This window comes from Aquarana catesbeiana, linkage group LG04 (assembly GCF_042186555.1).
Source record: "Aquarana catesbeiana isolate 2022-GZ linkage group LG04, ASM4218655v1, whole genome shotgun sequence".
In the NCBI taxonomy this organism is placed as follows: domain Eukaryota; kingdom Metazoa; phylum Chordata; class Amphibia; order Anura; family Ranidae; genus Aquarana; species Aquarana catesbeiana.
The window spans coordinates 493,286,510-493,302,732 of NC_133327.1; the positions used below are offsets into that span (position 1 = coordinate 493,286,510).

The window sequence follows — 16,223 nt, forward strand, 5'->3', positions numbered from 1 at the left end:
TGCGTACTGGGTTCTTTACAGTAAGAGCGGTAAGAATGTGGAATTCTCTTCCACAAGCAGTGGTTTCAGCAGAGAGCATAGATAATTTCAAGAAACTATTAGATATGCACCTAAACAACCACAAAATACAGGGGTAATATTGACATAAAATATTGACACACACAGATTGGACTCGATGGACTTGTGTCTTTTTTTAACCTTACCATTACTATGTAACTATGTAATATGCCGACTTGGCTAAACTACAACAGGGTGCCAGGTGGTGAGAATTTGCGGTGATGTCAGGGCTGGGCTCAGCCCTTCCTTCTCTTAACTTGCCAGCTCCCATCTCTCTCCACAGTTACCCAGCTGTTGTTGATTCTGCTTGTCAGTCCTGCCTACTTAAAGTCGCCCAGCTCACTTGATCTCTGCCTTCGCCTTTGTCAACATCACAGAGACTTTCTCCTGCGTTCCTGTTGAAGACTTGCTCGGCTGACGTTCCTTCTGGTTCCTGATCTTGCTTGCTGTACTACTATGTTTATCTCTGGCTCTCTGACATTTGCTTGGCTGACTACCCAATCCGGTTACTGAACTCTGGCTTGTTTTGACTACGCTTACTCGGTTTACCGTATTATTATTCAACAAGTGTGATTTAACTATACTTCTGTCTAGGTTTGATTCATGGTTCCTGATAGGTGACTCACCTCTCAAATGTTTTTAAGGATGGGATCTTTCATTTTCTGAACTCCAAGAACAGTTTGCCTTGCCCTCTTACATGTATTACTATTACATTCAATTGCTACATGCTTAGGGAAATACGGGTGACTGGCTCCAGTCGCCTACCCCAATATTTTATCTGTTTTAATCTGCTGAGTGTACCAAGGGCTTTATCTTCCAATGCTATAATGTGCTGCTAACTGGTTTTCTTAAAGACCACCCAAATAAACTGACATCTGGCTGGGAGGAGGATATAGGGCAGCATTCAGGGGACCAATGGGAGGAGGCATTTCAGTCAGTGACCATTATATCTCTGAATGTTTCTCAGAAATTGTTACAACTCTATATTTTATTTAGAGCACATTATACTCCACTTAGACTTCACAAAATGGGTACATTTGCAGACCCACTATGTTGAAGATGTAGAAGAGACCAAGGGGATCTTATTGTTATCCTCCAGTGTTGCACAAAGTCACACGTGCTGGGCGGGGGTTTTGAACACTCTAAAGCCCTGTACACATGATCGGACTTTCCGACGGGAAATGTTCCACGACAGGCTGTTGGCGGACAACCCGACTGTGTATACTCCATCGGACAATTGTTTTGTCGGACTTTCCACCAACAAATATTGGCTAGCACATTTTCAAATTTTCCGCCAACAAATGTGTGTTGTCGGACTTTCCGATCGTGTGTACACAAGTCCATCGGACAAAAGTCCAAAGTACAAACACGCATGCTCGGAAGCAAGGACAAGCCAGAAGTGGTCGTTCTTGTAAACTAGCGCTCGTAATGGAGAATTAACATTCGTGACGTGGAAAATTATGAAATCTCCAAATGCAGCGCACATTCTCTTCTTCTTTAATGGGATAATAATGAAGCTGCTTTGCTGGTGATACTGATGGCGTTATTGCAAGCAAATTTTCAAAGGCTTTTTTTTCTAGTGATATCAAGAATATTAGGTTTTTTTTTTTTTTTTTTTTGTGTAAGTTACCACCACTATCCCGTAGTTTTTAAGAACAAAGATACAACTATGTTGGTGTCCCTTGTCAATTTTACATTGTATTTTTTAAATGTAACTGCCTACTCCCAAACTGTCATTTGAAGTAAAAACACATAGCCAAGTATTAATCTCACTTTTTTTGTTGTGCATTAAAAAAATAAATAAATGAAATTAGACATGCTATCTGCCAATAGAACTTAACAAAAAAGTGCATTCTATACATTCAAAAATATAGAAAATATACCAAATCAAATCATTATTCAACCAAAAAAATAATGTCAAAGCAATAACTCCAAGGCCAATAATAAATAACACGTTATCTCCTCAGATTCCGCAACATATCTGGTTGACGAACGGCCGATCAGAAACGAACTGAAAAGCGCTAAATGAAAAAACGCGAAAAGAAAAGCGCGAATCAACACTCACCAAACTTCTACTAACACGAAATTAGCAGAAGGAGCCCAAAGGGTGGCGCTAAAGAGCTGAAAAACCACGTAGTATGTCACTACGCTTGGAATTGTTGGCCAACATTTGTGTGACCATGTGTATGCAAGACGAGTTTGAGCCAACACCCTTCTGACAAAATTCCACGGTTTTGCTGGCGGAAAGTCCGATCGTATGTACGAGGCATTAGAGTTTAAGACTAACGGCCAAGAACTCCAAAGTCTTCCAAACCTTCCATCCACCTAGACACCAAGTGCCCTTGGTATTCCAAATCTCTGTGCTTTACTTCTGCAGATTACCTGTCTGCTATTTCATGATAATGCTAGCATTAGGAACAGCACAGACTACATCTGCAATCTCTGGTCACTTCCATCACTGTGTCCTTTATATTCTCTTATAAGCTTCAGTATCATTCAACTGTCTCAGAACTTTAGTCAACAAACTTTTAGTATAAAAAAACAAAAACAAAAAAACAGACCAACTAAGAGCGCACTGGTATAATGTATGAAATCCACTGTATTAAAATACAAAAGAACTTGAGTAGTGCTGATGGATTGTCGTCATCAGAGCCAGACTTCTGGAGAAGCAGTGACTGTCTGAATGTAGCCTCTTTGACATATGCGCAATTTAAACACTCAGCATATTACATTTATAGGATATACAATGGTTAGTACTTACCCATTCTTCTTTTACGTATACCAGTCAACTGCTGTTCAAACTGTCTGTTACTCTAAAATATAAGTATAAGAGAAATTATTTATTCAACAATTGGATAATCTATTTTGCACTTATATCTGAACAATGTAGCTTTATGTTTTAACAAAAAAAAAAAAAAAAAAAAAAAAAAAACAGTAAACAGAAGTAATATATCTGTGCTCGGCACAGTCATATTTCAATGCATTGCAGGTCAGTGTCCAGACCTGAACCTTGTGGCTCGCCTACAATTTGGGTCTATCTGCTCCATTTTAGCACTATATCCATTGCAGAGCAGAGTAGGGACTGGTTATTGAGGGATTACTCTGATGGAGTTGGTCCTCTTAAACATGTATTGCAATATATGTGAACTAAAAATCCCATTTTTTTCCCCAAAATTTGCTAGAAAGGGTATATAGCAGTGTACCGAGGATTCATCCAGAATGTTTAGTGCTACCAGTAAACAGGGCTATGCAGGCTATATTCTGTACTCTGTAACTGCCCAGACTTGTCTGTCTGCCAACATGTGCACAGACGGTGGTTTGAGATTTTCACACTCCATCCTCCTGATTCAAGTCCATAACAGGCCCTATATACCTGTAGTACACCTCATCCAGGACTGTACGATTTATTGTGGTTCAGATTAGGTCACAAAAGTCCAGCTAAACAACCAGGGGTCCATGGCACATGGGAGCCCAGGTCACCTCGTGTGTGTTCCTTAACCACTTCAATACAGGGCATTTATACTCCCTTCCTGCCCAGACCAATTTTTAGCTTTCAGCGTGCTCACACTTTGAATGACAATTACTCAGTCATGCTACACTGTACCCAAACAAAACTTTTATCATTTTTTTCTCACAGAGCTTTCTTTTGGTGGAATTTAATCACCACTGTTTTTTTTATTTTTTGCAATATAAGCGAAAAAAGAGAGAACATTTTGAAAAAAAAACACTTTTTTTGTTTCTATTGTAAAATTTTGCAAATAAGTCATTTTTCTTCATAAATTTGGGCCAAAATGTATACCGCTACATATCTTTAGTAAAAATAACCCAAATTAGTGTATATTATTTGGTCTCTGAAATAGAGTCTACAAGCTCAGTCTACAATCGTGCTCAGTTTGAAGCTGTGGAGCTTGGTGTAAGTGGAGCTGGATTAAGTGGGAGTTAAAAACCAAGTGTTAGAGTATACAAGTGTGTGTGTTTGCTGTCTGTTGGTGTGTGTGTTTGCTGTCTGTTGGTGTGTGTGTTTGCTGTCTGTTGGTGTGTGTGTTTGCTGTCTGTTGGTGTGTGTGTTTGCTGTCTGTTGGTGTGTGTGTTTGCTGTCTGTTGGTGTGTGTGTTTGCTGTCTGTTGGTGTGTGTGTTTGCTGTCTGTTGGTGTGTGTGTTTGCTGTCTGTTGGTGTGTGTGTTTGCTGTCTGTTGGTGTGTGTGTTTGCTGTCTGTTGGTGTTTGCTGGGTTGCATTTTGGGGACTTTTCCTTTTAGTTTTTAATTTGCCTTTTGCTGTCACTTTTTAAATAGCTTCTTTTTTTTTTTTTTCTTGGTTTCATCAGTCTATCAATTAAGGGGTGTGGTTAATTGCTCACAGGTGCCTATTTAACTTTTTGTAGGACTCAATCTGAGCGTGCTCAGTTTGAAGCTGTGGAGCTTAGTGTAAGTGGAGCTGGATTAAGTGGGAGTTAAAAACAAGAGTTTAAAACAGGAGGTTATAACAGGGGTCATAGTACCTGTGTAGTGTGAGTATCTGAGTGTTGTCTGAGTAGTGTGTGTGGATCGTTAGTACTTGTGTATTGTGTACCTGTGTATTGTCTTGTCGTGTACCTGTGTATTGTCTTGAGTATTAGTGCCAGGAAGCTAGCTGTTAGATAATTTGGACAGGGTAAAATCCCCAAATCCTCACTAAATTTAATAGGTACGATGCCCGGCGGGTGTGGAGAGGCGACTCTTTGTACATCTTGCCGCATGTATGCGTTCCTTGATCATCCGATCGAGGGCGAATACTGCTGTGCAAAATGTAAGCACATTGTTTCCCTGGAAGCCCAGGTTCTGAATCTGGGGAAGCAACTGTCAGCACTGAGAAGTCCCTCCATACTAAAGGTGAGCCAGGAACGTACACGGCAGGTGCCGGCAGGGGCCAGCACAGAGGCGGGTGGAGACAAAGAGGTGCAGGCACTAGCAAAGAGTAGATGGGTGACAGTCAGGAGGGGTAGAGGGGGAAGTGCCAGGGAGGCCGATCCAGGACTGGAGCATCCCAATAAGTACGCTCCATTGAGTGACATTGGTGTAACCAGTCAGGGACCAGCACTGCTGGAGATGAGGGACTCTCCTAGCTGCCAGGGGAAGAACTCCTCCAGTGAGAGTGGGGGGGCAGCAAAGGGAAAGGAAAGACAGATTCTGGTGGTAGGGGACTCAATTCTTAGAAGGACAGAGAGGGCAATCTGTAACCAAGACCTGAAGCGCCGAACAGTATGTTGTCTACCGGGCGCTCGGGTTCGGCACATCACGGATCTTGTGGACAGATTACTGGGAGGGGCTGGGGAAGACCCGGCTGTCATGGTGCACGTTGGCACCAATGACAAAGTCAGAGGCAGATGGAGTGTCCTAAAGAACGATTTTAGGGACTTAGGAGCTAAATTGAGGAAAAGGACCTCCAAGGTAGTGTTCTCAGGAATACTACCGGTACATCGAGCCACACCAGAGAGGCAGAGGGAGATTAGGGAAGTAAACAAGTGGCTGAAGAGCTGGTGTAGTAAGGAGGGGTTTGGGTTCCTGGAGGACTGGGCCGACTTCTCAGTCGGTAACCGGTACTATAGAAGGGACGGACTGCACCTAAATGAGGAGGGTGCAGATCTGCTGGGAATGAAGATGGCCAAAAAGTTAGAGGGGTTTTTAAACTAGGCGATGGGGGGGGAGGGTCCAGAGACAGTGATAGCCAGCGTGGAAGATATTCCAGAGGGTAGTATTGGGGGCATTAGTGGTAGGTTAACCAAAGCACAAAAACACAAGGTGAGTATAGTAGCAAGTCCAAATTGCAATCTTGAAACACCCAATACGAGGACAATATGCGACCGGTCTAAACTATGTGGCATGTTCACCAATGCCAGGAGCCTGGCGGACAAGATGGGTGAACTAGAGATACTGTTGTACAAGGAGGATTTGGATTTTGTGGGAATTTCAGAGACCTGGTTCAACAGCTCTCATGATTGGCTGGCAAACATTCAAGGGTATACCCTATACCGCAAGGATAGAGAAGGTAAAAAAGGGGGAGGGGTATGCCTATATATCAAGAATAATGTACAAGTGAATGTGAGAGATGACATCACTGAGGGGGCTAGGGAGGAGGTGGAATCTTTATGGGTAGAGCTCCAAAGGGATGAAGCTAAGGGGAAAATAATACTGGGAGTATGCTATAGGCCCCCTAACCTGAGGGAGGAAGTGGAGACGGATCTCCTATCACAAATTGGATTAGCAGCAAGGATGGGAAGTGTTATCATAATGGGGGATTTTAATTATCCAGACAGACTGGGCGGAGGGAACCGCGCATTCATTTAAGGCTCGCCAGTTCCTTAGTGTCTTGCAGGACAATTTTATGGGTCAGATGGTAGACGCACCAACTAGAAATAAAACATTACTAGATCTACTGATTACCAACAATACAGACCTGATAACAGATGTGGAAATACGGGGCAATTTAGGTAACAGCGATCACAGGTCAATTAGTTTCAGTATAAATCACACAAATAGGAGACATGAAGGGAACACAAAGACACTGAATTTCAAAAGAGCCAACTTCCCTAAACTACAAACCTTGCTAAAAGGCATAAATTGGGATAAAATATTAGGAACAAAGAATACGGAGGAGAGATGGGTTTGCTTTAAGAGCATATTAAATAAGGGCATTAGCCAATGTATCCCATTGGGTAATAAATTTAAAAGAGCGAACAAACATCCTGGATGGCTTAACTCCAATGTAAAAATGCATATAAAAGCAAAGGAGAAGGCCTTCAAAAAATACAAGGTTGAGGGATCATCCACAGCATTCAGAATTTATAAAGAATGCAATAAGAAATGTAAGGGTGCAATTAGGATGGCTAAGATAGAACATGAAAGACACATAGCAGAGGAGAGCAAAAAAAATCCCAAGAAATTCTTTAAGTATGTAAACAGTAAAAAAGGGAGGACAGACCATATTGGCCCCATAAAGAATGAGGAAGGACATCTGGTTACAAAGGATGGGGAGATGGCAAAGGTATTGAATTTATTCTTCTCCTCAGTCTTCACGAGTGAATCGGGGGGCTTCAGTAACCAAAACTGCAGTGTTTATCCTCATGACACAACACAGGAAGCACCTACATGGTTAACAGAGGACGGAATTAAAAGTAGACTTGAGAAACTTAACATTAATAAATCACCGGGACCAGATGGCTTGCATCCGAGGGTACTTAGGGAACTCAGTCAGGTGATTGCCAGACCGTTGTTCTTAATTTTTACAGACAGTCTATTGACTGGAATGGTACCAGCTGATTGGAGAAAAGCCAATGTAGCACCAATATTTAAAAAGGGCCCAAAAAAACATCCCTGGGAATTACAGACCAGTTAGCCTAACATCAATAGTATGTAAACTCTTGCAGGGGATGATAAGGGACTATATACAAGATTTTAGTAATAAGAATGATATCATTAGCAGTAATAATCAGCATGGATTCATGAAGAATCGTTCTTGCCAAACCAATCTATTAACCTTCTATGAGGAGGTGAGTTGCCATCTAGATAAAGGAAGGCCCGTAGACGTGGTGTATCTGGATTTTGCAAAAGCATTTGACACAGTTCCCCATAAACGTTTACTGTACAAAATAAGGTGCGTAGGCATGGACCATAGGGTGAGTACATGGATTGAAAACTGGCTACAAGGGCGTGTTCAGAGGGTGGTGATAAATGGGGAGTACTCAGAATGGTCAGGGGTGGGTAGTGGGGTTCCCCAGGGTTCTGTGCTGGGACCAATCCTATTTAATTTGTTCATAAACGACCTGGAGGATGGGATAAACAGTTCAATCTCTGTATTTGCAGACGATACTAAGCTAAGCAGGGCAATAACTTCTCCGCAGGATGTGGAAATCTTGCAAAAAGACCTGAACAAATTAATGGGGTGGGCGACTACATGGCAAATGAGGTTCAATGTAGAAAAATGTAAAATAATGCATTTGGGTGGCAAAAATATGAATGCAATCTATACACTGGGGGGAGAACCTCTGGGGGAATCTAGGATGGAAAAGGACCTGGGGGTCCTAGTGGATGATAGGCTCAGCAATGGCATGCAATGCCAAGCTGCTGCTAACAAAGCAAACAGAATATTGGCATGTATTAAAAGGGGGATCAACTGCAGAGATAAAACGATAATTCTCCCGCTCTACAAGACTCTGGTCCGCCTGCACCTGGAGTATGCTGTCCAGTTCTGGGCACCAGTCCTCAGGAGGGACGTACTGGAAATGGAGCGAGTACAAAGAAGGGCAACAAAGCTAATAAAGGGTCTGGAGGATCTTAGTTATGAGGAAAGGTTGCGAGCACTGAACTTATTCTCTCTGGAGAAGAGACGCTTGAGAGGGGATATGATTTCAATTTACAAATACTGTACTGGTGACCCCAAAATAGGGATAAAACTTTTTCGCAGAAGAGAGTTTAATAAGACTCGTGGCCACTCATTACAATTAGAAGAAAAGAGGTTTAACCTTAAACTACGTAGAGGGTTCTTTACTGTAAGAGCGGCAAGGATGTGGAATTCCCTTCCACAGGCGGTGGTCTCAGCGGGGAGCATTGAAAGCTTCAAGAAACTATTAGATAATCACCTGAATGACCGCAATATACAGGGATATGTAATGTAATACTGACACATAATCACACACATAGGTTGGACTTGATGGACTTGTGTCTTTTTTCAACCTCACCTCCTATGTAACTATGTAGCTAAGGTGCAAATCATTGAAAATTGATCACACCTGATCACAACTGATGTACTGAAGGCCCATCTCATTTCTTGAGACCCTAACAAGCCAGGAAAGTACAAATACCCCCCAAATTACCCCTTTTTGGAAAGCAGACATTCCAGGGTATTTAGTAAGAGGCATGGTGAGTTTTTTGAAGTTGTAATTTCTTCCTACAATTCTTGTGAACACTATAATTGATACTTTAAAAAAAAAAATGTTAACACAAAATTGTCATAACAACAAGTTATTTCTCTCACATAGCACACGTATATTTGCAATGACACCCCAAAATACAGTCTGCTTCTCCTCCTGAGTATAGTGATACCACATGTGTGAGATTTTACACAGCCTGGCCGCATAGAGGTCCAACATCCAAGTAGGCCCGCTTCCTGCGGCTTGTGGGGGTGGGTGGAGGGGTGTGTTCTGGGTTGATGGGTGGTTTTGGGGGGGGGGGGGGGGGGGAGGGGGGATGCCGGGTTTGTGACCAATCCTACGCCATGATTAATTACAAGTGACATATGAAAGGCCAACCACATGGGGCTTTCATTCAGATCCCATGCGGCGGCCATGACGGAAAAACTGTAATTTTTCTGTCCTCAAATAATGCTTTATATACTAATGGCCACTCACTTTATTTCTCTTTTTTTGAGATGCCTATTGACCTTCAAAATATATTGTTTTATACTCCCTATATATTTCTTTTATCCCATGTTCACTTGACCCTTTTTGTCTGTGCGAACCCTGGTTTGGTGTGCGGTTTTCAGGCCGGTCATCACCTTTCATCTCAAATTGAAGTTTAACTTTTTTAATTCATCTACTTAGGTATTATATTTATACCCACCACTTTGTTTCATTCTTATTGCTTCTTTTCCAGCACATACTTTCACTTTCTATGGTTGCTTTACCCTAGGCAACTCCACATCACACTGTGCACTTTGGTTTGCTTCCCTTTTTCTCTTTTGCCCATTTTTTTGTTCTTTGGGGTCTTAATGTTTTGTTTTTTTCCAATAAATTTTTATTGAGTTTTACATATTACAGGTTATGAAGTCATAGTAAGGAACAGGAACATGAACATGTAAATGTAAGTTTACAGACTAGATATTGTAAGTATAGTCTGAATAGCGATTTTTTGAATAACGTTCTATGAGAAAGAAAAAATCGTTAAAGTGATTATAAACATAGGGTAGAACAGTTGACCTGGAATGATAGGAGGAGGGGTGGGGTAAGGAGGGGAGGGGTGCAAGAGGAAGGAGGGGCAAGGAGGGATAAGGGAAGGGGGGGAAGGAGAGCTTCAAGTGGAAGGCGAGTAGAGAGACAGGGCATTCAATTGTTAAACCTTACTTCAATCGTTAATTTTTTTTTGAGTACCAAAGGACCCATGGGTTCCAGCGAGTTAGTGTCTTTGTATGGGATTGTTTGCTGCGTGACAAAAGGGTTTCATAAGTGAAATGGGTTTGTACTAAGTTAGTAACTTCCATAAGGGAGGGAATGTTGTCAGATTTCCAGTTTCTAGTGATCAAGAGTTTGGTAGCTAGGAGGACGTGTGTAATCTCTGTTCTTTGGTGTATGGAAAAATCTTCTATTGTCAGATTAAGAATGGCTAAGTGTGGAGTAATTGTAACCGAGCTATGGAGTATGTCTTGGAGTATGGATTCCACATTTTTCCAAAGCTGGGTTACATTTGGGCAAGACCAAAGAATGTGGAGGAAGGTGCCCGTATGGCCACAGTTTCTCCAGCAGTCGTGTGAGGCGTGTTTGTGGAATTTGGCCAGTCTGGACGGAGTTAGGTACCATCTCATTAGCGTTTTTTGGTTTCCCAAAGGGAGGTGCAAGTTGTTGCTTTGTAAATAGATGCGATTGCCTGTTGCCATTGGGCATCTGTGAATTGTGTCTGTAGGTCAGTTTCCCAGTCAAGGAGAGGTTTGGTTTTGCTGAACATGTTTTTTTCCTGTAGGAATGAGTATATGAGGGAAGTCCCTTTAGTGTTAGAGTGTTCTGTAAAGAAGTAGTTCCATAGTTTCAAGGGTAGTTTTCCTTCTAGAGATGTGTGTGCCTTCAAGCAGTTTTGTAATCTGAAATAGCTGAGGAAGTCTTTGGAGGGTGCATTGAGGTCTTTGCCTATTTGTGAGAAGGATTTGCAGGTTGTTAGATCGCAAAGTTCTTGTGTGTATGTTACCCAGTCAGTAATCCAGGATGGGAGTGTTAAGTCAGGAGTAAGAAGCTTTAAGGTGTTTAAAGGAATGTGTAGTGGTTTCGTCAGTACGTGTGACCATTTGGTATTGTGTAGTGTACGCCACACTTTAACTGAGGCTTGGACAGTGGGTGAGTAGTGGAAAATGTGAGGATTATGTGTAGAGGTACTAAATAACCAGTTGGCGAGGTTTGTGCCCGGTGTCTTGTGATTTTCTATATCGCTCCAGAGAGTTTTGGGTGAGGTATTCATCTATTCTTTCATTTGAGATATAATGGTGGCATTGTAGTAGTCTTTGATGTCTATGTATCTCATTCCCCCCGCGGATCTGTGTTTAATAAGTTTCGTGTGACTACATCTAGATTTTTTCCCTTGCCAAACAAATTGGCTTAGGATGGATTGGAGAGATTTCAGGTAGGTAGATGAAAGTGGTATAGGAAGCATGCGAAATATGTAGAGCAACCGTGGCAATACCATCATTTTAAAGGCTGCCAGGCGGCCTGACCATGAGAATTCATGTTTGGAGAGTTTTGTGGTTTCAGTAAACATCATCTGTTTGGCGTCTGTGTAGTTGTGTGCGAAAAGACCTCTAGTGGATTTGGTGAGATTAATGCCGAGGTAGGGAATACTATCCTCCACCCATGGGTAAGGATATTGGGTCTGGAGTAGATTACTAGTGGTTGCATCAATGCCCAGGTCTAGAATGTAGGATTTATGTTCATTAACTTTGTAGTAAGATAAAGTACTAAACCTTTTCAGTAGCGATTGGACCGAAGCCAGGGAAGAGTGAGGGTTTGTGATCATCATTATCACGTCGTCTGCAAATAAATTTATTTTGTGTTCTGTGGTACCAATGGTGAAGCCTGATATTGTAGAGTGGGATCTGACATGTTCTGCTAAGGGTTCCATAATTAGGTTAAAAATGATTGGTGAGAGCGGACAACGTGCCATTAGTGATGGAGAATGGCTTAGACAGCATCTCCGACGTATAGACCTGTGCTGATGGGGAGGAATACAGAGCCATTATGGCTGCCAGAATGGGGCCCTGAAAACCAAATTTGCCAAGGGTTGCTTCAAGATATTTCCAGTGGACCCTATCGAACGCCTTCTCTGCATCCAAGGATAGGAGCAGAGAAGGCGTTCTAGATATCTCAGCGTGATGGATTATGTTGATAATTCTGCGAGTGGCATCAGTTGTCTGCCTCCCTTTTATGAAGCCTGATTGGTCCTTATGTATTAGAAGGGGCATTAGGTTGAGTAATCTGTGGGCTATTAGTTTGGCATAGATTTTTGTGTCCACATTGAGAAGAGATATGGGTCGGAAGTTTTGTGCAGAGGTAGGCTCTTTCTCCGGCTTCGGTAGTGTAACAATTAAGGCACTTAGCATTTCTGGGGGGAGAGAGGAGGAGGAGGCAGCGTCATTGTACACTTTGGTCAGATATGGTGTTAGCACAGTTCCAAATTGTTTGTAATACTCTCCTGTAAGACCATCTGGGCCAGGAGATTTGTTAGAGGGAAGTGATGAAATTATATTTTTGATTTCTAGATCTGTAAATGGGGTGTTCAGGGAGTCTAGTTGTTCTGTGGTCAGTTTAGGAAGGGTGATCTCATTGAGAAATGCCTCTATGTCAGGTAGAGACGGCTGTGTGACAGATGTGTCATCTTTTAAATTATAAAGTATATTGTAGTAGTAACTAAATGCGTCTGCAATAGCTTGTGGATCTATCAGTTTCTGTTTAGTAGCTGGGTGGAATAGATGGGTAATTTTGGTTTTGGAATAGTAACCTTTGATTCTATTGGCCATTGCCTTTCCGGCTTTGTTACTAGTAGAGTAGTGTTGAGCTCTAAAATGCTTATGTGCTCTTTCAAAGGATTCTGGAAGGAGAGATTTTAATTCCTGTCTAAGGGAGTCTAATTTAGTCTTAGGTAATGGATCTGGATTAGTTTGGTTTTGGTGTTCTAGCATTTTAATATCGGCAGTAAGTGTGTTTAGACGCTGTGATCTCCTCCTCCTCTCTCTAGCAGTAAGTTGACTAAGGATCCCCCTTATGAATGCCTTATGGGCATTCCAAAGAACGGTATCATTGCTAACAGATCCTGCATTAGTATTAAAGTATTCTGTAAAAAGCTCTCTAATATAAGAAGAATGGATCGGTGAGTGGAGAATCGCAGCATTCGCTTTCCATATCCGTGTACGGGAAATCTTCGGCGAGTCTTCTATGGTCATTGTAACCGGAGCATGGTCAGACCACGTAATGTTGGATATCTCCGTGGAGGAGATTTTGGGCAAAGTCCATTTATCCACTAGGAAGTAGTCAATCCGAGTGTAATGCCCCGTACATACGGTCGGATTTTCCGATGGAAAATGTCCGATCGGAGCATGTTGTCAGAAATTCCGACCGTGTGTGGGCTCCATCGGACATTTTCCATCGGATTTTCCGACACACAAAGTTTGAGAGCAGGATATAAAATTTTCCGACAACAAAATCCGTTGACGGAAATTCCGATCGTGTGTACACAAATCCGACGGACAAAGTGCCACGCATGCTCAGAATAAATAAAGAGATGAAAGATATTGGCCACTGCCCCATTTATAGTCCCGACGTACGTGTTTTACGTCACCGCGTTTAGAACGATCGGATTTTCCGACAACTTTGTGTGACCGTGTGTATGCAAGACAAGTTTGAGCCAACATCCGTCTGAAAAAATCCTAGGATTTTGTTGTCGGAATGTCCGAACAAAGTCCGACCGTGTGTACGGGGCATAAGAGTTGTGTCTAGGGGAGAAATAGGAGTAGTTCCTTTCGGTGGTGTGATGGCATCTCCACACATCAAATAGGTCATGAGATCGAATGAACGGTCCCATAGGGGATGTAACTGTGGTTGAGTGGGAAGAAGAGTCGATGGAGTTGTCAGGTACTATGTTAAAGTCCCCACACATGACAAGGTGTCCTTGTTTAAAGCGATTGATTTTTTTCATCAATTTGGACAGAAAGTGAATCTGTTTCTTGTTGGGGGCATATACTGATACGATGGTGTAATTATCGTTGTTTAATGTACAATTCAATGCCAGATATCTACCATCAACATTCTGAAGGCTGTCATGTAGGGTGAATGAGCATGTAGATTTAATGGCTATCATGACTGTTTTTTTTGTCAGGACCCGAGGCTTTAAAGATGTTTGAAAAGTTCTTATTGGAGCACTGAGGTTCGGCGTTGGTTTTAAAGTGCGTTTCTTGGACTCACAGGACATCGCAGTGAAAATCCTGTGCAGTTCGCCACAGAGATGTTCTTTTGGTAGGGTGATTGAGGCCTTTTACCTTCAGTGACAGAAATTTGGTCATTTTGAAAGTGGTGCGTATAGGTAGTGGAGTAAGGTACTACTTACAGTTACTCAGATGGGTAAATTGCTCGAGGAGGTTGGTTGTTGTTAGAAGTCCTGGATCCGATGGACTTGAACTCTCGTGGATAAGGAAGGAAGGGAGAAAAACTGCAAGGTAGTTAGTGGTAAACAAGAGGGTAAGGGAAAACAGGTGTCAGCAGTGTGTTAGGGACTACTGAATGTGGCTGAGGGTAAAGTTCGTAAACTGCAATGAGCAGGCACTGAATTGGAGTGCTTATCTGAGATTGGATTCACAGCATCACTGATTTGGAAGTCATTTGTTGTAGTGGTGAGAATGACCGGAGTTGAAGGATTGCGCGTTTAGTTTGTGGGTCACTGGGGTTGGAGGGTCACCGTCAGGAATGATACCCCATGTTTTGAGCAATTGTATGCCCTCTTCGACGGCATGGATATTGTGTCATGTTCCATTTCTGGTAACCATCAGCTTGGTTGGGAACCCCCATTGATATGGGATCTTATGATTATTGAGGGGTTTTGTGATTGTTTGCAGTTGACGTCTCTGTTGACGAGTGTACTGAGAGATGTCAGCAAAAAGTTGCAGCTTTGCGTATGGATGTGGGAGTTGTCCCAGGCGTCTGGATTGTGTAAGGAGCATGTCCTTGGTGTGGTAGAAATGGATGCGCATCAGAGTATCCCGAGGTACTTCTGCGGGTAGGTGAGGAGGTTTTGGGAGACGATGGATGCGATCAATGATCGTCTCGATCGGTGGGAGATCTGGGAGAAGTGTTGAGATCAACTTCCTAGCGTAGGAGTTGAGATCTGCTGGTAGGATAGTTTTAGGGATTCCTCTTATCTTGATATTTTGGCGCCATGAGCGATCTTCAAGATCCGCCATTTTGGCTCGCACCCAGCGGTGTTCTTCTCTGGTATGGTCATGTGCGTCTACCAGGTCATTAACTGTTTCTGTCATGACGCTCATCTGCTTCCCCATTTTCTGCCCTGTGTGCAGCATTTCTGTTTTAAATGCTGTAAACGTTGAAGAAATATCAGACTGGAGGGAGCTGTGAAGTGACATCAGCATTTCTTTCAGCATAGTGTCTATGACAGGCTGATTTGTAGTAGGGAAAGCTGCTATGGGGGAAGCTGCAGAAGGCTGTGTGAGGAGATTTTCTAATGCAGGCCTTACCTCTTGTGACTGATCCGCTGTATCCAGTCGCATCCTTGCTTTTGCAGGGCTGTTGGAGGTGGATGAGGGGCCTGAGGATAGCTGGGAGCCCGAGGAGTTGTGCTGGGCTGAAATTGAGGATTCTTCATCATCAGGCAGGTCAGTGTAGGAATCCTCTGTGTGCTGTGCAGTGCCGCCGCAGCCATCTTGGATTTTATCTCCCTGAGGGAAGATGAGGAAATCTGTGATTTTTGTGGGAATCCTGTATTCTTTCCTCTTTCTAGAGGTTCCAGTCTGGTTCCCCAGGTTGTGGGGGTCTGAGGATTGCATTTTGTGGGGTCAGAGGCAGTGATTTGAGGTCCGGTTCTCCGTTCAGTGCAGGAGCTGTGAGATCAAGCTTCCATTCAGCTCGGCAGCTAGCCACGCCCCCCGGGTCTTAATGTTTTTCATGTGCTTGCATCCACTTTTTCACTTTCACTCTAATTTCATCCATTCTTTTCTCTCACTTCCTCTGTTTTCTTTTTTTCCTTGTTTTTCACCACACACATACTTCTGTTTTCAACATATTTTCAGTTCCTTATCACAATCACATATTTCATCATTATCACACACATGTTTATTCATCAGTAGTTTTTAATAAAGCAACATTTTCTAATCTGTTATTTTATACTTCAACAGTGGTTTGGTGTGGGGTTTGGTTCCGCCGCAGCTTCG

General features: G+C 42.6%; 1 protein-coding gene across 1 annotated transcript in view; it reads right to left on the minus strand.

Annotated features, from left to right (window-relative positions):
* The window catches only part of LOC141140469 (centromere protein H-like), a 213,698-nt gene that overhangs the window by 10,059 nt on the left and 187,416 nt on the right, over positions 1 to 16,223 (minus strand). Inside the window, exon 7 of the mRNA XM_073627689.1 lies at positions 2,819 to 2,870. Coding sequence (XP_073483790.1) covers positions 2,819 to 2,870 — 52 coding nt within the window. The remainder of the gene's footprint in view (positions 1 to 2,818; positions 2,871 to 16,223) is intronic.